The 23265-nt window shown below is 40.3% G+C and overlaps 3 protein-coding genes across 4 annotated transcripts in view; all 3 read left to right on the top strand.

Moving 5' to 3' along the window:
- LOC103471134 (cationic amino acid transporter 2) overlaps positions 1-2187 on the top strand; it is a 9211-nt gene extending 7024 nt beyond the window's left edge. The window contains exons 8-11 of the mRNA XM_017306953.1: positions 290-423; positions 511-677; positions 1035-1143; positions 1241-2187. Coding sequence (XP_017162442.1) covers positions 290-423; positions 511-677; positions 1035-1143; positions 1241-1371 — 541 coding nt within the window. The 3' untranslated portion in view covers positions 1372-2187. The remainder of the gene's footprint in view (positions 1-289; positions 424-510; positions 678-1034; positions 1144-1240) is intronic.
- Positions 2188-3395: 1208 nt separating this feature from the next.
- Positions 3396-8578, top strand: LOC103471133 (platelet-derived growth factor receptor-like protein). Its single transcript, XM_008419960.2, has 7 exons — positions 3396-4328; positions 4518-4654; positions 4750-4889; positions 4977-5128; positions 5529-5822; positions 6220-6359; positions 8150-8578. Exons 1-7 carry the CDS (start codon positions 4247-4249, stop codon positions 8354-8356), a joined length of 1152 nt encoding a protein of 383 aa, XP_008418182.1. The 5' UTR covers positions 3396-4246; the 3' UTR covers positions 8357-8578.
- A 1130-nt stretch (positions 8579-9708) lies between these two features.
- n4bp3 (NEDD4 binding protein 3) overlaps positions 9709-23265 on the top strand; it is a 28342-nt gene continuing 14785 nt past the window's right edge. The window contains exon 1 of one of the 2 annotated variants that reach the window (XM_008419954.2): positions 9709-9970. The gene's annotated coding sequence lies outside the window, so the exon portion shown is untranslated. Of the gene's footprint in view, positions 9971-18883; positions 19591-23265 lie in introns of those variants that run through there. The other variant, XM_008419955.2, reaches the window with a different exon arrangement.

Here is a 23265-nt window from a genome sequence, read left to right as displayed (position 1 = left end):
ATATATATATACATTTGGAAAAAAGGTGTGGCACCATGTGTGTGAATTGGTTTAAGCACCTTATATTGGTGATTAGCATGTTTAGCAAAGTATTATAAAATAAATACTGTTTCTGTGTGATTTCTTTAGAAAACACAGATCATAACCCTAATTCAGAGATTTCCAAAAGATAGTTTAGATTAAGTAAATAATCTTCTGATTCATATCTCTGCTTCTTATACTTATAAATCTCAGTTCCCAAAATCAAAATGAAAACTCACAGCACACGTGTCCTTTTTGTGTACATAAGGTACCAGGCAGCCCCATCTGAAGACACGGACCTGCAGGTCAAAGAACCAAACCCCAAGTTTCGGTTCCTGAAGCCTCCCTCGTCTCCCAACTCTGTCACAGCACGAAGAGTCACAATCCTAACTATAAGTTCTGGTAAGAGATGCCAGAGTTTTTAGTAGAAACAACGTTCCCTCTCTGGTTTCACGGTGTGATCGTTGCTCTTTATCTGTCTCTGTGCAGTTGTGTGTGTGGTTGCACTGTGCGTCACCTTGACTCAGGCCATAGACGCTCTGGTAAACGTAGAGGCATGGAGCGTGGTGCTCGTTTGCATCTTCTCCTTCCTCCTGCTTCTCATTATAATCTTCATCTGGATCCAACCACAGAATCCCACAAAGGCAACTTTTATGGTAAGGCCAGCTAAAGTCAAGTTGGTATGGGATGGTTGCAGCTGCTTTCATCATACTGGCTCAAAGTTAATGGTTAAGACGTAGTGACCGGAAGGTTTTCTTTTATTTGTATAGCTCAGTCTGTTGGACCTACTTTCTCAACGAAGAGTGAACCACAATTTCTCCACATCAGTCAAAAAGACTCATCGCCAACTCCAGCAAGCGTTTAGATTTTCGGTTTTAAACAAAAGAAATGAGAAAATGCGAACTCTGTTATAATACCAGGAAAATCTTATACAGGCCCGTGCCTATATTGAAGTTCACTTTGTAAAGAACATCATTCAAAAAGACCTCTTCTAACTCAGATTTTCATCTTAGGTGCCATTTCTGCCAGCTCTACCTGTAGTGAGCACGCTCATCAACGTCTACCTGATGGTGCAGTTGGGTTCAGCCACATGGCTGCGATACGCTATCTGGATGTTAGTGGGTAAGATTTAGTCACTTTTCTGTAGCTTCAGTCATTTAGAAACTTTATCGTCCCTGCTGATGTTCAACAACCATCCCCCTCCTTCCCCGCTCTGCAGGGTTAGTTATCTATTTTGGCTACGGAGTCCGCAACAGCGTTCAGAGGAAGCGACTCAGGACCGACCGGACCAACGTCGAAACAGTCAGCAGCAAAACAGACACGCACGTAATTAGAGAGGAGAAGTTTTGAGCCCCAAAGGGGGTGTGAAGACGAGATACACTGAGATGTTACATAGAGTAACTACGTAAAAACTGTGTAACTAAATTATTCTACACGCATCAATTAGTATCTACTTTTGTGGGTTTTATTGACCAAAAGTGCCAGTAAGCAGGTTTTGCAGAACATTTGGAAAGAAATGACCAAATAGGGGGAGAATTTATTTTTTTTTTTTCCTTATCTGAAACTGAGTTACATCTTCCCAGTCAGATATTTGTGCTGTGTAACACATCACTGCATAATCAGCATGTTTAGGTTCAGAGAAATTTACTGTACTTCCTAAAAGGCGTTGGAGAGAAACAAATATTTTAAAGTAAAATAAATTATTTAACATATTTGTGTATTTATGTTGCCTCTCACACTGTTGTTATGAAATAAAAAGACTAATAAACAAAATAATTCTTATTTTGTAACATTTTGATACATTAAATTGAAGAATATTGTATTTACCTTTAAAATTGTTGCCATTTTGTAATAGCGATAATGATTTTAAGCTGCATGTTTTTTCTTTCTTTTTTTTTTTGCTTTTTGGCACAAGCAGTTGTGCTTTATACAATATACCATTTTGTGTAACATCATATTTGGTTCGTCCTTTTTTGTTGTTTAAACATAACTTTGCTAAAAATTGCATAGGGTTTTTACATGTAAATATGAACATTTTGCACATTTGCTCAAATTCTGTAAATGTATTCCTTAATTTAAAAAGGAGAAAAACAACATTTAATTGTAACCTGGAGTTACTTTTGTCGCAGGTTGACTGAAAGTGAAATAAAATGATAAATATCACCACCATTTTCTCAGAAATGTCTCTTTAGCCACAGGAAACGGAGAACAAACAAACCTTTTAGGACGGCTTTTCTTTTTTCTGCTCCCAGCTTAGTTGTCGCCCTCGAGGAAACATATAAAATCCTCACTCAGCACACAGCATGCTTTCAGTTTGTTGCGATTTCCAAGTGTCGAAAAGTTTTGCAACAAAGATATCCATATTACAAATGACCATATATGCAATGATAAACTGGATTTGTTATGACCTTCCCCCTGGCAGAAAAATATGACAACAATGAAGTTGTTGTCTTTTTATTTACCACTTTTTCAAAATGATTTTAGTTTAGTTTTTTGTTCTAAAGGAAGCGATTTTCACATCTGTACTTTATAAAACATGCATAATGTGCTGGAAATCACAGCACAGTTAGTTGAGAGCATTAATCTGGAGAAGAAAAGATTTTGTTATTAGTTTTTATGTGACAAACAAGCATTTCTTAACGTAACACTTTACCTAATTCATTACAACTAACAAATGACAGGATTTATCCATTCAAGTATAAGATAAACAATGGATATTTTTCAGTCTATATAAAGAAATGGGTAGTGCCAATTTATTTTTTTGATAATTTCATGTTGCTGTGCAAATTAAAGTTCAGGAAAACAAAAACAATACTACAGATATCTTATTCCCAACATAAGACAATAGAACTACCGGTAAATAATTTAGCTCTATGTTTTATATTCTGGAAAAAGGACAGGAGTAAATGTTTCCCCATCTATAAGAATAACAATAAGCATAATTTATATAACTGTTTTCTTAGTTGTCAAAGGTTCCTTAGAAGATTGTGTGTAAATCAATAGATAACTTTTTGAAAAAATATGAGTTACTTAGTGAACATCAATATGGCTAAAGACATCTATCACGATCTTAACACATGATCAAATTTGCAGAAAATGTAGTAATAGCTTCTGTTGAGAAACTCTTAAAGGCAATTGAGACTATCGGTGATTTAAAACTCATTTTAAAATGTTGCTAACATGGAGTAAGAGGTGTTTTAAACCATTGTCTGGGAGGCTGTTTGTGGGGGTAAAGAAGGGCGATGAGATGACTCAAGTGTGGATTTTATCAGGTTGAATTTGCTAAAAAAATTAACAAAAAATTGTGTGATATTAATAAATTATTGACTATTGAAGTTCAAACTAACGTTTTAATCTTTTGATTTAACTCTGAAGTTAAGCTGTGTTGAACTCAAAAGCGATTTTTAAACAAAATGTATTGGGGTGAGATCATAAAACTCTGTTTGAAACCACTTTGTATGTAATATTAATAATAAATACAGCATATAATGAATCCAATGATTAAATGTCCAAAAAACATATTTTTGAATAACATACAATGTTTTAAGAAGTGAACTTTACAATTAATCTGCGAAAATCTCAAACCTCACTGAAACTCCCATATTACAAAAAATTAAGAAAGCACCATGTTTAAAAATGTTTACAAATTGCAAATAATTTTTTGTACTGTGCATTCCCTGAAACAGGGTGGCTACTGTTAAAGAAGTTGATTTGTTTCTCATAGTTCAGGGAACTGTGAAAATGAGTCAGAGGTTTTGAAGCAGTTGAATCGTTGTTTGAACTATCAAGAACCATGAGTAAGATAGGAAAAACACACAAAACATAAACATTATTAGCATATTTTTAAGTGTGGTTGCATGATTAATTTAAAAGCCAACCGTAGTTGTATTTAATTTTACCTGAGTTTGTGAATGCAGACCACAGGGTTTGTTGGTCACCAAATGTTTTTAACTCTGCACCAGTAGTCAGTTTTCAGGGCAGCATCTGTGAGGGCCAGGCTTGTGCTGCCATTGCACTATTCCAGTCCTGCAGCTAAACAAACAGGCCCTGGACCCTTATTGGTCCAGGGACTCCAGAGGAATTTGTGGTGCTACTGATCTGCCCTCAGCTGAAGGAATTTGTGTGATTATGCGCGTCTGCTCTCGCCTCTTCTGCAAGTCGTCCTCTTGTTTCTGCAGAGCTTTCTCTGTCCTTACACACCGCTTTGGACATCAACAGATCAGTGATGAGTTTGCTGAAGTTATCTGAGTCGAAGTGGAGGCTGGTGCTTAGCGCCCTCCTTGTTTGCGCTGTAGTCTTTGAGTCGGGTAAGTGAATTCATTCCTTCACTTTGCACTTCTGTACACGCACTTCTGGAAATGCTAAGAATGCAACATTTCTGTTGGCTTATTTCAAAAGCCGGCATATGATTAAATGACAAATTTTTGGCATCAAGTGGTCTCCCCTGTGCTAACTGTTATTTTGCCTGCACGCTGGGTTTTGCACTGGTTAAAAAGATGCCAAAGAAGAGAAAACGACTCGTGGAAGAACGTCCACACCAAAGAAAGCAACAAATAAAAGGCAAAGAGCTGAGATGGTTAAAGCAAAGATCAAACCTACAGCTGCAGCCCAGACCAAGACGTCACTCACACAAGTAGGAAACAGCATCTTACAGAAGGAGGCGTGCATCTCTCTTATGCTGTCGAAATTGTCCTATTTTAAAAATGATTATGTACTCTCTGCGTTAAGGTTCTTGGCAGAGGTGTTTTTAAGAAAGTGGGAGAGACCCTGAGCGTGCAGACAGGAGACACACTGAGCCTGAGGTGCAGGGGCAAACCTGTGCAGTGGAGCGTCCCCCCGAACGTGGAGGAGGACGAAGGACGGCTAGTGTAAGACGCATGTTCATAAATCTGAAGATAGGAAATGGGGTGAGCACAAATCTGTTTGTTCTTTATGTGCTTCTTTACAATCTGCAGGATTGTCCAACAAGAACGCTTTAGCCTCCTGACATTAGTCAACACAACTGTTGCGGACACAGGGGAGTACACCTGTTTCCCCATGTATTGTGAAGACAAAGACTGCAGGAGGGAGTACAGCAAAGCTGTCAAAGTCTTCGTCTTCTTTCCAGGTACAGTAGAAAAACATTTTCTTTTGTACATTTTTTGCCCTGGCAAATAAGTGTAAAATCCTAAAAGACAAATTGATTGCAAAACCATAATCCCACAAGGAAATGTTATTGAAACATTCAACCTTTACTTTGACTATATTTATTCAGCAGAAATACATGAAATACAAGACAGGACGATATACATGTAGGTAAATTTGTGTTGACCTTCATATGTGGAGGAAATTTCCAAGAAGGAAAGAGCAACTTGGCAAAAGCTGCCAAACGGTGAGAGTAAAATTGTAAAATATACCGCTGGAACTGTGACAGCAAGGTAAAAAGATGTTCAGGATAATGACCGATTAAGGTTCTTCAGCCGAACCTAACTAATCCTATAATCGACCGCTCTCGTCTTTCAAACCAGACCCACGAGAATTATTCATCCCATCATCCAGCCACTACGAAATGATCCAGCTGAGAAGCAACTGGCCGACAGTCCTCCCCTGCCAGGTGACATCGCCTGAGGCGAAAGTCACCCTGCACCGCGAGTTCCCACCGGTGGAAGTGTCGGTGGACGGGACGGAGATCTCCTTCAACATCAAGAAGGGCTTCACCATCCATCGGCCACGGCCTCATCACGCCGGAGTGTTGCACTGTGTGGCTGCTCTGGGAAACCTGAGGCAGAGCTCCACCAAGTACATCCTCATCTATGTCAACTGTGAGTTTGTTGATGAGTTTACGTCCACAGGTGTTTCACTGAATACTTGATTGTTGCATGAAACTGCCACGCCACGTCGATTAAAACTCAGCTCATTTTCTGTCTGTTCAACAACTTTGAACAAAGCGAACTGGCGTAGAGGTCAGGATATCTACAACCGTATAGCAATCAGGATGTCTAATTTTACTCCTCTGAATCGACGTTTACCTCTTTTAGATCAAACACCATACCCTGAAACTGTCGGAAAAAACATTCAGTAATCGGAACTAGTATATATATTTTTTTCCATTAACATTAAGGAATTATCAGCTTAAAACAAGCTCCTATAACTTACTGAAAAGCTTGCTTCGTCTTGTTTTGAGTGTACTAATGGTACATTTTCTATCCATACCATTAGACCCCATGTCTCCTCCTGCTCCAGTGATCCAGGCATCATCAGGCTCGGTGGCTGTGGGGGACAACCTGCGTGTGGCCTGCAGTGCAGTGGGAGAACGGGACGTTTTCATAGAGTTCAGCTGGGAATACCCAGGACAGCAGGTCAGCAGATCTGCTCTGAAGACTTTACACCAACTTATGCTAGGCATGGTAGTGTGGCAGAAAAAAAATTGGCTAGATATGAAAATGTTACTTTTTTTTTTTTTTTTTTACAAATGATGCTGCTTTTTGTGGTAACCGTTTATTTTTTTAGATTGCTATGCAAATTAATCAAAGCCACAATTTACTGTGAATGGCTGCATGAGCTTAAAAGCTTACTTTAAAAAAATACGACTTTTATGGTACTTTTGCAAGTCATTGACTTGAATATATTGGTAGAATATGTTATAAGCAAAAGTGAAACAATTAAAGAGTCCATCAGATATCATGAATTTAATTAATGGTTGGCAATGGCAGATGTCCTGACTGAAATCATTGTTTTCAGAGGTTTACGTCCAAAGAAACATATGCTATCGCTTTAATTTTACATCCAAATAAAATCACACATAAGTGCATTTGTAATAGTAAGATTACACCCGAAAGAACAAAACAGTTTGTGTATTCAGTAGCAGAGAAGCTTTTATAACATCCGAGGGCCATAATATCCTGAGGAGCATGCTGCAGTTTTATGTTGCCACCAGTGCAGAGCTTGCATTGACAACAGGCTGGCGTGAGTGTGTCTGCATGTACAATGAAACCAAGACAATGGCACTGTGAAAGAAAAGGAGGCCAAGAAAGCATTTCTGTCAAAACAGGTCAAGGGCAGATGGAAGTAGAAGAATGGTGGTAAGATTTTATTATTGATTAACTGTCCGTCTGACATGCACTGATTCTTCTGTCATGGCTATGATGAAGCATAGCCATGCAAACTCCTGTGTAAAGTTTATTTTCTATCTAAGTATTTACCATTTTCTCCAAGAACACCGTCATAAATATAAGATCATGAATAGTGTGATTGAAATATCTGAGATTAGCACTTTAGGAAACAATGTGTGATCAACATCAATCACCAGTGGGACAAGAGTGTCTACAGCAAACAACATTTGTGATTGATCACATGGATTTAATGTCTCTTTGTTCTGTATCTTTGCATTTTATTTTGTGTTACACAATAAAAACATGTAAGTTGAGACACAGAAAAGAGTTTTAGGTATGAGCTTGATCACCCTAACAACTCATCTACTGGTGCATTTGATATTAACCCTTTCATCCATGAATTATGATCCTTTGTGTCAGGATTTTTTTCCCCAATTTTTGTTTATTTTCTTAAGGCATAAAAAAAGGTAGGAAAAAAATTGTACATTTTTTTAAAATTATTTTTATTTCTTTTTTTAGGGTGATCAATTGTAATTTTCTCCAAATACAAAGTTATTTGAAAAATACATCAGTACTATTGTTCTTTACGGGTTAACTGATAACCCCGAAATTTATTTATTTTTTATTTTTTTCATATTTGGTAACACTTTAACCACAAACATTAGATTTTTTTTTACCTGCAAGAGTCATCTACAGTAGAAGGAGGGCCTTCTACTTGCTTTTTTGTCTGTCGGCCATATTGGATTTAATAAAAATAATTTCTTGTATTTGCAGCTGATGGCCAGTAGTTGATGGTGTGTTTTATGATGCATTAGTGTCCACTTCAGTGGTCTGTGTGCATTTATAACATAAAAATCCACAAGAAGCAAAGGAAAATGGCTTTTAGACAGCTGTCCACTGTAGTGACCACTATGCATGAAAGGGTTAATTACACCATGATTTGACTCTTTACGCATATGTAACTCAGTTTGGATCTTTGTTCACAGTTGTTGCTGAATGAAGTTTTTTTGTTTTTGATTTCTTTGCCCTGGTTGCAGATCGGGAGGCCTCTGTACACAGAGGAGACGACAATCCCGGTCGGTGGAAAAGCATCTCGGCAGCAGTTTCAGTCCGTTCTCCAGGTGGATGAGGTGAGGGACGTGGACCAGGGGACGTACACATGCACTGCCCAGAACCTTCAGGGAGCCAACTCGGTGTCCACCACTGTCAAAGTTGTCCCCAAAACTAAGAAACTGCCGGTGTGACGCCCAGCTGGACGGCATCTCTGAGGGGGACAGGGACTGTAGATCACAGCAGTGTCTCACCCTGTCAGAGAATGAGAAGTGAATTAGTCAAAAACGGAGAAACATAAACCACAATGTTCTCCTTTGGAGGCTCCTAGGGATGAAATCACGATGCAACATAGATGCTAGATGAATATCAATTGCTCGAGGTTGGATTATAAATAATAAAACATTTTACACCAAAAGAAATGTGTGTCCATTTCCTAACTTCTTTCTTATGTATAAAAATGATCAAAAAGTTGAACTGAAAAAAAGCCTAACAGATTCCTTGTCCTCTTGCAACTCATGTCAGGATCGGTGTGCAAAACAAGTTATTTTTTAAATGTTTTACAGCTTTTTATAACTTACTCTGTTCTATCCAAGTTCTCCATACACACATTACTTTGTTGTACATGGAATATTAATATTTAATATTGCATTTTACGTTAAGATGCTACTATATACAGAAACACAAATCCAAATTAAGATACAATAATACTTTATCAACATATTACTAACAAATGTGCACTTCTAAGCTTCAGTTTTTAAAATGTTAAAATGTTCTTTCTTGCTTTTGGAACATGTCCATTAATCTAAAGAAATTGTTTACATTTAAAATTTACACCCATAACAGGATGGTTATTAATGTTCTTTATATGATTTATAAAGAGAAAATAAGATAAAACCAAGCTTCACTCTGAAAAAAATATTTGACTGGAACCACAAAATGTAATTTTAAAGTTGACTTTGTTTTAGAAATGACGGCTGAACTAGTAAACTTCAACTGCTTAGGATCATCTGGGGCCCAAAGAGGATTTATACAAGACAATTTGGCAAATGTAGTTTAAAAGTTGTGTTCACAAAGTCATATTTTATAAATAACATATTAATTTCTGCTACCTGAACAAGGAAAATGTTTGTGTTTTTTTCCACACTGTAACTGTAACTGTAACTGTAAGTAAATCAGTGACTAATAATTCAGTTTTCACTCCTGGTCAGCAGACATATTTTAATCATATTTTAAAAGAATCATGGAATAATCTTAATTTAATCTATTACAATTTAACAATTGATTTTGCGTTAATTAAACAAGTTCTTCATTAAAATTGTTATTAAGACGGTAAAAATGTAGTTTGTAAAGGCTACATCGGCGCACTTTCTCACCCGGCCGGTAGATGTCGCTGTATTTCCTCTTATCTCTAAGCGTGTCTGTGCAATCAACTTGGAGCAGACCAGTCTCTCTCTCTCTCTCTCTCTCTCTCTCTCTCTCTCTCTCTCTCTCTCTCTCTCTCTCTCTCTCTCTCTCTCTCTCTCTCTCTCTCTCTCTCTCTCTCTCTCTCTCTCTCTTTCTCTTTTACTCTCTCCTCTTTTCAAACGTCCGGGAGGGAAAAGAAACAGTCCCAATCTGCTGCTCTCTCTCTCGGCTCACAGACTGATCTCCGTCCGCTGTTCGGCCCTGAGGTCCGGCGTGGGTAATATCCTGCGCAGCTCCGTCAACTGCGTTTGTTTTGATTTTATTTAATCCACGCAGCGAGCACAGAAAACTGCAGCAGAGTGCCAGTGTTGATCAATGAGATGTCCTGCACAGAGAGCATGGTGAGTTTTTCTGATCTCCGTCCACATGCAGCCCCTGCAGCAGAGGGGGTGTTAGTGCTTGGTGTTGGGGGTCTGGGCAACTTTATGCAGACCGGAGCGCAGGACTTTAACCAGAATCACAGAGATGCTGTCAGGAGGGCAGGTTGTTTTAGGATGAAGCAAGTGTGGCAAACATGTTTATCTTTGAAAGATATGAAACATTTAGGTTTGGCTTTCAGCCCGGGTCGCTCTGCAGCTCTGGTGGCCTCCTGCTCTCCCCCTGAAAGGAGTTTGGCTGTAAATGTTTGGGCTGAAACTTACACTCCTTTAAATGCACAGGAGAGATTTGGGGACAAAAGCTGCTTCTTTAGGATTTGTGCGAGGGAAGAGGGTGGCGAGGGTACAGGGGACTGCCAGCTCTGTCGTCCTGGAGACCAGAGGCCACAGGTGACCTCTGACCTGTGGACTCATGGAGCGTTGCAAGAAGACTCCTTTGAGCGCGGTGGATAAGGGCGTCTGCTGACGTAAGTGTCGGAGCGGACCTGACAATGGAGAGACAATGGGCCTGCAACCACTTGCTGGAGTCGGCGCTGCAGCCATTCCCCTAATTTAGGAATGGAGAAGCTCGGAGGTGCTGATTGTCAGGTGATACTCCTGACTCCGAGCTGTGAGTGAGTGGTTATTATTGCACTGCAATCACATAGACAGCTTAAATATTGCTTTGAGTTTAAGTCACGCCACAGAAATGCACATTTCCATCACATCCACTTCACATCACGCGTGGATTTGAGGTGAGATTGGAGCGGCTCCATTTCTTGGGCAAAGGTTTTAAGTTACTAACCGTCCACATGTTTATTACCAAGCAAGTCAAACTGAGTTTGGCTTTTACTCTTTCTGTTTGGAAAGATATTCTTTCTGTTTTTATAGAGTTACTTGGAGCTTCTTTGAATTTGGGGGATTTTGACGTCTAACCGCCCCTGATGTTGCACTTTTCATCGCTGCATCTCTCTCTACATAACACCTCTTCTTCTAACACCTCTAACTACTAGCATGTTGAACCCACACTTGCTTGTTTAAATAGACTTTGCAGTTAAAATGTGACCCAGTTCTTATATTTGACAGTGCCAAGCAAATGAATTCATACCCCTTAAACTTTTTTTTTTTTTCATATTTGGTAACACTTCAACCACAAACATCAGGGTAGCTCCAACCCGGTCAGGCTGGATGGAGATCAGCAAATTTACCCTCTTGTCATAGATTCTCAGTTGGTTGTGTGTTTGACGTTTTCCATCTTGCTATACACTCTTGACAACCTTCCCTGTCTCTTGCCACAGCATGATGCTGCCGCCACTGGTTGGCCACTGTGGGATGTGCTTTTTGCATGTAGGGCAAAAACATTCAATGTTGAGGCAGAGTGTGCTCTTAATTATATATGTTTATTCATGTGTTCCCAACATGACTTGTGGCAAACTTTTAAGACTTCATATGTTAAGGATATGTTTTATTTATAAACGTCTTTCAAGACTCTTGAGGCTGTTTTACAACAACACATTGTGAACAAAGGTAAAAAAAAAAAAAAAAATGGCGTATGATTTTCTGCTTGCCATTTTTCAATAAAACCAAGACTTCTGAAGTTCTAATATAACAATAAACAAAAAAGTTGTTGTTGCTTCTTGACCATCTTAGCACTTCTTTACCTTCTAGATCACGGGTCTCAAACTGCAGTCCTCCATAGCCAGAGTTTTGCAACGTGCAGCTCTATCCCTCATCCTACACACTTTATTTAAAGGGCTAAATTGCCTCAGTAGCCTGCAGTCAAGCTTTACAGAGCTCTGCTAATGAGCTAATATTGGAGCCAGGTGTGCTGAAGCAGAGCGACGTCTTGTACTGCATTTATTTGTACTTTTATGAAAGTCATTTCCCCTAACTCTGAGGACAGACGGACGGACGGATTTTATTTGGTGAAAGCAGAGTAGGTCAGGCACGCTGCACATTTCAGGTTGTTATTAGTAAAAAATGTAAAGTCATGTATCATTTTCCTCCCCCTCAACTTTTTATTTTTTACGACTTTGTGTTGGTTTATCAGATTAAAACCAAAATAAATCACGTAGAAATTTATGATTGTAATGTGACAAGCTGTGAAGCAGTTTAAGGCAATACTTTTCCAAGCCAAAGGATAAGATTGAATGAGATTATTTACTTTTAAGCCCATTTGAAACAAAGTGTCAGCCTGATTAATATCCAGTATAAATCAGTACTGTGCACCAATGCCATAAATCTGCTTGCGTCTCGATTTGGGGGGAAAAATTCAGCTGTGTTGGCCCTTTATTTACTGGACCTGTTTTGTCCTGAATGATTGGTTTGGTGGAAGTTTAATTGTGACTTTACTAGAAAGAGACTCCATCCACTTCCCAAGATTACTTTTGAAATAAACCGTCTGGTTTGTCAAATTAGTTCTGTAGAACAGGGCGCTGCTGTGCAATACGATGCTATTTGTTGAAGAAAGTACAGTGAGAGATAAGAAGTCCAATGTTGTTCTGGAATGTTAAGTTTGTAATTTTTAAGYTTGAAACTCTGGATGCAGTCCAGGACACGCTGAAGCAGGAGAAATAGACTGACATTTGACAGAGAAACAAAACAGACCCAACAGTAAGATAGCAAAATCGTTCGAAGTGTTGAGAGCAATTATCGGTATGCTTGTGATAAGAACAAACATTAAGTTGAGTTTAGCTGTACCAAAACATTTGGAGGGATATTAAACATCCTGTCAGCATCCCAAGCAATCTTGTCTCAATCAATTTTTTTTTTTAAACTACAAAACTAAAATCCACCAATACAGTGAAAGTACAGCAATATATGTTTAGTTTGAAACAAGATTATTTGAATAAGTGGAAATTCAAAAGAGATCATCCATCAAACATGGTGGTGGTAGAATAATGATTTTGTCCTGTCTGGCTCTCCGTACATCTGTATCTTTGGTGTTTTTGATTGATCCTGGATTGAGAAGAAAAAAATAAATGTCGTTCCAGTTGTAAATTTGAAGGGAACACACTTTTCATTTATGACACACTTGTCATGCATGCATGCACAATGCACAATCTGACAGAAGAAGACAGACCTGATGTCAACGTGCCCGACAGACAAGCAGCAACTGAGGGGATCATCAGCAAAACAGGAGAAAATAAAATGGTTACATTTAACAGAGGATAGCAGCCAAAAGTCTGTAGACTTCAAAATGTATTCGAATTGGGAAAATAATCTTCTCTTAGAGCTTTTAAACATGGTTGAGCTGTTATGGGTTAGGCTAATTGTATTTATATATTATCAGTTCAAAAGAAATGTCTATACCGTCCAACTTGTAGAGAAAGTTAACTCCTTTTCTTTCAGATACTGTCAATTTACAACGAAACGTGACATTGTTACCAACAACTATGTGCTTTTTAATTGCAACCCTACAGGATCTGTAACTTGAATATGTGCTAGGTAATGTTATTAGACTATGTGGTGTTGGCCCAGTTTGTCTCTGTCTCTCAGTGGAGTCGGCCTGACAGCTGATGTGATATCTTCAATCAGCTGTTTGAGCCCTCTGGGGGGGTTGACTCTCTCCTCGGTGAGTGCATGTGGATGTGCGTTCTTAAAACCTTGGCAGCTGATGAAACACTAATTCTGCTGACCGTCAGCTGTCTGCTGACCATTTGCTTAGTGTTGCCCATCCCAAAGATTAAAGCACACAAATTCTGGTCCGTCAAGCTCTGTGATGTTTGAGTGAAGTCCACTTTCATGCTGCTGCACATTTTGTTTGCTGCACATTCTGCAGATGCTCCTAAATGTCGGGCTCAAGTGGGAGGTAAATGAATCCAACACTGACATGCTAAAATTCTCAATCTACTGTCTTCTGCTGCAGGTTGGTCATGCATGCACAATCTGACAGATGGTGCAGTGGGCTAGAGCACGTTTGTGACAACGCTGTGCTCCTTGACAGACATTTCCCTTCAGCTCAGCCGTCCAATCACGAACACGAAAAAGCATTAGCTGATTGCTTTTTGTCTCCCGAAGTCTGTCCCGAAGAAGAGAGGGAAATTTTATCTAATTTCCCTCTCTTCTTCAAATCATTAGCTCAACCTTCTCCCGTATTCTCTCCCTCGGTTCTCTTATAACGTGGTTAATTCCACGTCTGGTTGTTCCAAGGAGAGAGTGTCATGCTCTTGCACTTAAACTTTTTGCCTTTTCTCGTCCTGTGACCGGGCTGATCCGCTCTCTGCCGTCTGCCGCTCTGACTGCAGCCAGGCCGGACGTGCAGCTGTTAATGAGGCTGCTTAGATTTCACGGCTCCATACTTTCAGTGTAAAAAGGGAGACATTGTGTATTGATCTGTTGTCAGCATCATCAAGAGGAAATATCTCGAGGTAGCCCAAGTAAACAAAACAATGGCCTGCGAAACTTTTTGTCTCTCTTGAGCTTTTCACCGAGTTCCAAACCGCGAGTGTTTATTACGATGTTATGTGACAGACGAACAGATATGCTGCATATTTATGACGTGGAATGAGAAGGATGCATGGCTTTAAAGTATTTATTACAAAGATAATTATCTATTTGTGTTTATCCTCTATGAATTAGTACTTTGAAGAACTAGCTTTTGTATGATTTCATCTTTCTGGGTACATCTCATGCCTGTTCTTCTTTGGAAAATGGCTATAGATTTGTCGGAAAGGATTCAGAACTTATATAAATATTAATTTGTCTTCAGGTTCTCGATTGGATCCACGGTCTGGACTTTGACTGGGCCATTTTAATACATAAATGTGCTTTGATTTAAACCATTCTGTTATACCACAGGCTACCAATAGTAGCTTCAATTTACGTTTCATAAAGTCCGACCAGTTTTCCTATCACTGCTGAAGAAAAGCATACCCACAGTATGATTCTGCCACTGCCATGTTTTACAGTGAGGATGGTGTTAAAGGTGACATTCAAAGATTAAATTACACACAGGTAGACCCTTCTAATGAGGCAACTCATTGCGCTGTATTTTATTTAGGGATGTCAGAATAAAGGAGGCTAAGTACAAATAAAGGTGTAATTTATTTATTTATTTTTCAATTCATAATTGTTTTTATATCATGCAGGATTTCCTATACCTGTCACGTTAATGCCCTACTTCTTTGTTTGGACTATCACCCATGTACTTTAGTTGTTGACACACAGTGAACTTCCAACCTTGAACTGGGTTATTTCCAAACAGTGAACACACCCAAGTTAATCATTATCCACAGGCGGCATTGTTTCCTCCTTCTAAAGGTTTGTCATCAACACTGTGTCAACATCTGTGCTTCTGAAGGCCAATTAAAAGGTAAGAATAAAGCAATTTTAACTACATAGATGTCGCAAGAAGTTTTATTTCAGCTTACAACTTAATTGGTACAAAAGTGTTTAAAAGTTAGCAGTGATTCTGAGTCCGAGCTAAAAATCTCGAACAGAATCCGGGACCCAAACTTTGCCTCGCACTGATCAGGCTCCTGTAAAATCACTTGGCACCTCTATACTGATGTACTTTGATGTATCCGGACGTGAGGAAGAAAGAAACAAGCAAAAGGACCAAATGTCGCCTAAGATGATAATAGTCCACTTAGTAGTCTACTCGCAACTTTTATAACCCACTGCTTTTTCTAAAGAATAACAAATCTGTTTTTCATGGAAAAATTGCTTGGTTATTTATCTGTAATTCTGTATGAATTTCTGTCCCGTAAAGGAAATGTAACAGCATGTACCATGCATGTTTACTTAAACATACCAGTGTTCCCAGCAGCTCCAGTGTCTGGGCGATCTCTGTTGAATTTTCCTTCAATAAACTAGTAAAGTGAACTAAGTTCCTCCTCTGCACTTGAAGATAGTCCTGGATTCGTCTGCGTTTAAGGAGAGTGCGTTGTGACTTAAGCGCGGTGATATTTTTGTTCATTGACTCCAAAGTCAGCCGACGTTTTCTGCCAGTTTTTCCCTCACAGTTTTCACAGCATGGCAAATGTAAAGGTCCGAACACCAGATCAGATCCACGATGTGTAACAGGTTTAAGTGCGAGTGCGAGAGAGCACGGGTGGATTTGCACATGCAGAGGAGGTGGCTCAGTGGCCCACACACTCATTTCTGTCAATCAGCATGTCTGTCAAGACATGCTACACGCTGTATTTCATATCGGATGTATCTGCAGCAGTGACTGTATTGTCACTTGATTCGTTTGCAGAAATGCTGAGTTCTTCAGCTGTATTGCGACTGAAGGAACCCTCTGTCATTTACAGGGAAGGATCTTAATGTCTATGAGTCTGGGCGAGCGTCATTCTACATCTGTGAACATTACCAAGTCAGGCAGCCCCCACAAAAAGCTATTGTGTGCTGCTCAACGTGTCATTATCTCGTCCTGGGAATTTTTTTTGTTTTGTTTTGGTAACAAACGTGAGTAATTCAACTGTGTTGTATTCACCTGATCTCATCCTTATCCTTTCCTCGCGTTTTATTGATCGGGCTTATCTTGCTGCGAGGACCGCCTGCATTCACTGGTTTTTTTATAGACATTGGCAGCAGCGGTTACCCTCCGTGTGCGTGTGCACGCGCTGCATCCGGCCCTTGTCTCTTTTATTTAGTCGGACGAGTCGTAGTGTTGCAGAACAAAAGGCCAGAAGTCAACGCCCTCCTCTGTGAGTGGGCACTGTTGTATTTATATCGACTCTGCTTTCTCCGGCAGTGTTTCAGGTTTGCCGTCACATCCTGTGCTTTTCCATTAAACTTATATGGCGATTTTAAAGGTTAGGGTCAATGAATGTGACCTGCAAATGCCTCCACACAGGTGGAAAACTGAAAGCAGTGGTTAAAGACTTACTACTACTAGCTTATTTTGTCGTTGAAAGAAAAAGACGTGCAGACACAGAGATGTGAACAAGGGAATGTTTCTGCGCTGCTCTGCAAAAAAAAGGTTCCGTTTTGATAAAAATGTAACACCTGTGTTTAAAGTAATCTCTCTATAAATCCATCTGTACTGTGAAGGCTTTGGAGGTCTGTTTGAAAACATCGGTGAGCAAACAGCATAATGCAGACCTGGAAAAACAGCAGAAATGTCAGGGAGAAAGTTGTTAGAGTATGTTTGGTGAGAAAGAAAGAAACTGGTGTCCAGGTTGCAGTTTGCCACATACCATGTATGGAGCACAGGGAATTTGTTGAAGAAGGTTTTCTGGGCAGATGAGGCCAAAAGTTGAACTTGAATGCAAAATGTTGCCTTGGACAACACTAACCATGACACTGCCAACATCATCATCCTCATGGCGAAACATAGTGGTGGCTGAATCATGCTGTGGAGATGCTTTTCTCTTCTATCAGAGTCAACTAGACAAAACTAATGGGGCGTGGATGGAACCAAATACAGACCAATGTTGTTAAGAGACAGAAATGGACGAGAGACTGAGGCAGAGATTCACCTTACAATCCTAAACATACAGCCAGATACACAGAGATCCTCTTTACACCTAAATCTGTGGCATGACATGAAATTTGAAATAGCTTGACCCACATAGCCTCTTGGCTAAATGTAGGACAATGGTCCATCCTCAACCCAGATCCACAGGCCCCAGTGTCCGACATGCTTTAGTTGTGACTCTCATCTCTAGAGGTCAAAAGATGTGATTCCAGCAGGACAGCGACTCTAAACAGCCAGAGCTCAGTAGAATGGCTTACATCAAAGCTCAGTCATATGTTAATATGACCCAGTCAGTCTCCAGACATGAATCCGTCTGAGCAGCTTTTGGCAGAATTAGAGCATTTCTCTCCTGAAATGATATCCACCCAGTTTCACTGAGCTTAAGTTATTTTCATGATAAAAACGTACCAAAAAAATAGTTTATGTTAGTAGTTATAACCCCTACAGAGTTGCAACTAAAGCATAAGGTAGTTCTACAGAACATCGACTCAGAGGAGCTGAGAAAAAGTTTAGCTTCAAAATAATTCACTCCATTGGTTCATCGTGTGAATGAAATTCCAATCAAATATTTTGGGTTTGTGCACTGTAAATCCTTACAACAGGATTGCAAAATGCCTTGTAACACTTTTTCTCAAGACATCCGAGCTGACACACGAGCTGAGATCAGGTGGCTTCCAAACACAGGACCAGGATGTTTCACCAGGCTGCCAACGTGTGTGTGTCATCGTTGTTTCTTGTAATGTTATTGTCCAGAGAAGCTTAAGCGGAGGAAATGAGTCGAGCTCGAATGGCCGTCCCGCCTAGTTGGCCAGTACAACAGGTTCAGTAGCTTTGATTGGACCCGGGTTTATGTCTATCTCCTGTTTTATCGTAAACTGCCTCCGCTTACCCATTTCTTCTGTTTCCTCTGGGATAGCTATTGAAGCTGTTAAAAAAAAAAAAAACAAGCCCAGAGACTCTCCCAGAGTACATTTCTGTGGAAGCTGAGACTGGATATGCCCGAGGGGCCCAGACATAATAACAAGGGAACAGTGGCACCTGCTCTAGCGTTAAACTAGGCCGTGTAGCTTTGATGGGGTTATTCCCTCTTTTCATTTTTTTTTCTTTAGCTTATTTTCGTCCAACTCCAACGCAGAGACCAAAGGGCAGTGCTGCATTCTTTCTCTGGAATGTCTTTAATAGCTCGYCAGTCTCCACATAGTGCACCTGTGAGTGGCAAGGTTTTTTATTAGCTTGGATTTTTGCGTGGCCACCCATCAGTGCCAGCCTTAAGGAGTCCTTGTCGTCCCTCCTCTCAGCGGTTGGGCCTGGCCGGGCCTGGCTGGGCCAGGCCGGGCCGTCACGTGGTGACGGCGGGAGAAAGTCTCTCTCCTCTGGTTGCGCAGCGGAGAACAATGTCGCCTCTCTTCTTCCTCCTCAGATGCTAGCGTCTCCTGTTTGAATTATGTAATTGGATACGGTGCAGAACCCGTCCAGTTACCCAGCCGCGAAAAGAGAAACTTTCTCTCAGCCCCCACTTGTCTTTGTTTTCTACTTCTTCCTCCTTCACTACTTGCTTGTTTTTTCCTTCCCTCACCTTGCTTTTCTGCTTTTCCACCGTCTGCATTTTAACCCCAGACTAATCCCCTGGTTATTGTGCTCTCACTTGTGAGCAAACAGGGCACACTGAGCTGCTGCTGCTGTATTTATTTGTTCCCTGAAGCTGGCTCTCTGTGCTTCATTGTAGGGTCTGAACGCCTCGATGCTGGTTCACATGCGGGGCTTTGTGTGTTTTGAACTGGAGGAGCAAGTCGGGCCACACTGGCAAATGAAGAGAGCTTAGAGTACACAGACAGATGAGCAAGAGGTGCAAAACCATCCYGGATGAGTTAAAACTAGCTTTAAGGTGACAAGGAAATTTTTTCTCCTTTTTAGCCACAATCTCCACCGAAACCGTCCTCTTGGAGAAACTTATATCGGCTTAATCTAACTTTCAAATCAGTGGAAAGTCATCCTACAGGTCAGTTGTTCAGGGAGTTTCCTCTTCATCCGCGCACCTCCCATTCACCGTGAAACACTGAGAAACAGGAAGCCGTGCGGTTTGATCATCTTTAGCGCGACGGTGAGTCAGGAGTACCCAGAAGTTCAAGGAGGATGAGATCAGGGGAGGAAAGGTGAAATCTCCGGCGGACAAACACAGGTAGAGACTTATTCTTTCTAGACATCCTCAGATCGTGTGAAGCGTTAACCGCAGCAGCTGTTGAGATTGTAATCTGATTCTCATCCATGTGCTTTTTGAGGGAAAGTTTGATGCATCAACATGTGAATTAGACATGTATATATATATACTCTGAACCTAACGTGATTTGAAGCTCTTTTCAAAGAGCAGCTTGAACTGCAGAGAAAGGAGGAAAGCAGCCTGTCTTGTTATTACTCCACTAGAGGAATGCATATTCTGATCACAGCTGAACTTCTTATCTGTTTTGTTTCTGAGCAGCAGCCTTAGCTACCCAACTTTCTTCCAATGTAGAGAAAAATTGTTGTATAATTACTTTATGTTTTACTTTAGAGCCTTATGATTGTTTCGTATCGAGTTCCTTAAATATTTGTTCTACTAAACAAGTGAAGGACCAGAATAAGAGTCTAAGGCAAGCACACTTAGTTTTGTTGTTGAAAAAAAAAAATGCCACAATCGATCTCACCATAACATGACATAATGATTATTACATGTATAATAATGTAATTTATCATACTTATTTTTTATTTTGCTATATAGACATAAGCTTTAGTAGAAACATTTATTATCTATTCTGCTAACACCAGTAAAACAAACTATTTGCTGATTAATTCGTCGGCTGCTTAATAAACATGCCGCTCATATCTTACTAACCTTACTTTTCAAGCAGTGTTAATAAGAGTGATAGATGGCACTGCTTTCATTTTCACACTGTGACTGTCTATCTTGTTTATGACTGGAAATGTTTCCTCACAGACGAGTTTGTTTTTCTTGTAAGTGAGCTCAAAGTGTAGCAGCTCTTTTGCAGCCAGTTTTGCAGTGTGTGCAGCAACAGGTGGAGGAGGGGCAGCACTACCTTACCCGAGCCTTCATACAGTCAGATATTACTCTCACTTTCTCTGGCATCTCATTGCAAGGGATAGCATCTGGGGAACTTGTCAGTAACTTTTTTATTTTGCTTCGCACCAGTCGATGTCCACACTTTTTTTCACTAAGTTGTTTTTTTCATTTTGCGTTTAATATTTATCCTTCTGGTCTAATTTTAGTCTTGGATTTCCCCCTGAGGACTATTTAAGTTTTGTTTTGTTTTTTTCCCTTCCAAGCAATAATTTTTTTAAGCTGACTTCAAGACAAAGCTCTTCACTGGAATTTCTCCTTCCTTTATTGGATTTGTTAACTCGACGCAGCCTGACTGAAACTCTTCTGGCTGAACAAGCTGATTTTCCGAGGAACAACAAACAATCTCTGTGTTTACACTGAAACCAGAGGCGGAAGAAAAGTGCTGTTCTCCTGACAGGGCAGGCAGCATGTGTCATCGTCTGTATTTACCATTTGACGCGCTGCCTGATTGTTTCCTCCGTATTATGTCACGATCAAACAAAAGCTGCCTGGTTTGTAATCAGTAAAGCATCTGATGCATGCTCTTCATTTACATCTGACCTGGAAAGCATTATTTTTAATTTTTTTTAAAACACATTCTGCGCATGGTCAATGCATCCAATCTCTGCTGCTGAATCCTAATCAATGGTCAGCCCTGTCCGGTTTGTGCTGAGTGTGGGCTTATCGGCAGGGTGTTTGGATGGATGCATGGACACTCAGTGGAGATGTTCAGGGAAATCTGTTCAGTTATGGATCGATGTGGGAAGCTGCGTAATCACAGAGCGGTGAGTCTCACACGTAGCGCTCCAGGAAACAAAGAGGCCTGTGCTTTAAGTGAACCCCCACAGGCTGTAAAGAATTTAATAAGACGCTGGCTTTCTTGTGCTCTTGGTCTTTATTGGCTCAGTTTACCACCGATTTGACCAACACTGTGATTATGAGGCCAAATGATCAGTCATTACATTGTTCTCAACGAGGTTCTCGTGGGAACTAATGAGCTTTGGGTAACGGACAGAAAAAAAGTCGTCTTGCCGTACATCAGGTCCTGCAGCAGAGCTAACCGTTTCTTTTGAGCGTTACCAGAACTTGTCAGGTCGACGTGCGTTGTGTGATGGTACATTAATAATTACCCAGCGAGAAATGCAAGGAATGTGTATTTTCCTCACATGCCTCTCGCTGAAGTTCAGCTCTGCTGATAGCAGCAGCTGGCAAACACTTTGCAGGCTTCGCCTACTAACAAGGTGCACAGAATGACATTTGGCTGTTTGCTTTTCTCACAAATTCCTGTAAAGCTACGTAGGGAGAATTTTCAGCATGGTGTTGCTTTTATTTATTGCAAAAAAAAAAAAAAAAACACAAAACAACCAAACGTTAGTGTGTTGGTCCAACATGATTCTAGACACAAATGCTCTGTAATAAACACACACAGTGGTGGAAGTCCTTATGTGGTGTTAAACATACTTTGCACATAGGAGGTGTCTTTTTATAGTGCAGGATCTTAGTTACCAGCTTGCAGCCTTTTATTTACTGAAGATGTTTTGTGATACTGATCTGAGGTATTTAGGATGAAGTATCAACAGACACCAAGTCTGTATTTGATATATGCGCCTGTGTCCACTACATAGTTTCCTACTAAAATCCTGACATGAATCTAATCTTGTCAATTCATGTTTGTATTATTTTCCAAACAGTAAAAAAAATCCACACTTATATTTTTAATCATTTTAACCATCTAGAAATCTGCAAGCATCCTGCTTTATTGGAAAACAAGACGACAAATTAAAGTTGTGTAGGGGATTTAGCTCCTGCACACTACCTGTTACACCCTCCTCAGTTTAAGTAAACATATGCGTCTGCTTCTTTTTAAATTAGTTCAAAGGTCAAGATAAGGAGTTAGTGACATCATATCTCATTTATTTCTACCTTAAAGAGGCAGTTCAGAATGGAAGTCCAGATTCAGACTTAAAACAGCTCCAGACTCAGTAACTGTGGTTGTTTATGTCAACATCATTCGATGAACCTCTAACCCACTGCTGCGTTTGCATCGGATGACAACACTAAGTAGAGCTACCTGATGTGAACATAGTCTTTCAACAGAACCACACTTTGCAAATCTTAAGCTATCCCTTTAACTGAGTTGCAGACTAAAAACCAATTATAGTATTTCCTGGACTATTAGTTGCATCAGTTGAAAACTGAGTCACGAAGAGGGAAAAAGAAAAAGAGACACATGCAGTGTAAATCCAGGGTGTTTGGGGAGGCGGTTTCGTTGCAACACCAAGAGGGTCTGCCTGCAAAGTAATTCATATTCACCTCCTTGGCAAACATCGGGGCGTGGAGGCATAGCTGCACCACTCACAAGCCTCAACAGATGTAATGGCAATTTCGAAAGGTAGCATCAACAGATCGACATAGCCATCTAGACGGGCTACTGTACGTAAACCTGATGATGTACTACAGATCGTCATCACCAGCCGCATGTTCTATATTTACCCAACTGTGGAGTCAACCCTCTGTTCCTGGCTTTCGGCCCACAGTTAGCTTTCCTAACGGCTGCTGACCGCAATGCTTAATCCGTGGTTCATGTCCGTCAGTATGAATTAATATTTAACACATCAAAATGCAGCACCAGCAACCCTCCCGACCCCACTGAGGGACAAGGGTGAAGGAAAATGGATGGATGGATGGATGGATGGATGGATGGATGGATGGATGGATGGATGGATGGATGGATGGATGGATGGATGGATGGATGGATGG

This window comes from Poecilia reticulata, linkage group LG10 (assembly GCF_000633615.1).
Source record: "Poecilia reticulata strain Guanapo linkage group LG10, Guppy_female_1.0+MT, whole genome shotgun sequence".
Lineage (NCBI taxonomy): Eukaryota > Metazoa > Chordata > Actinopteri > Cyprinodontiformes > Poeciliidae > Poecilia > Poecilia reticulata.
Note: the sequence above shows the minus strand (reverse complement) of the source record. Positions and strands in the feature narration are given on the sequence as shown.

Coding starts and splice junctions, on each gene's coding strand:
- LOC103471133 (XM_008419960.2), top strand. CDS start 4,247: ATGAGTTTGCTGAAGTTATCTGAGTCGAAGTGGAGGCTGGTGCTTAGC. Junction 4,329..4,517: donor CGCTGTAGTCTTTGAGTCGG/GTAAGTGAATTC, acceptor CTGGTTAAAAAG/ATGCCAAAGAAGAGAAAACG. Junction 5,129..5,528: donor AGTCTTCGTCTTCTTTCCAG/GTACAGTAGAAA, acceptor CTTTCAAACCAG/ACCCACGAGAATTATTCATC.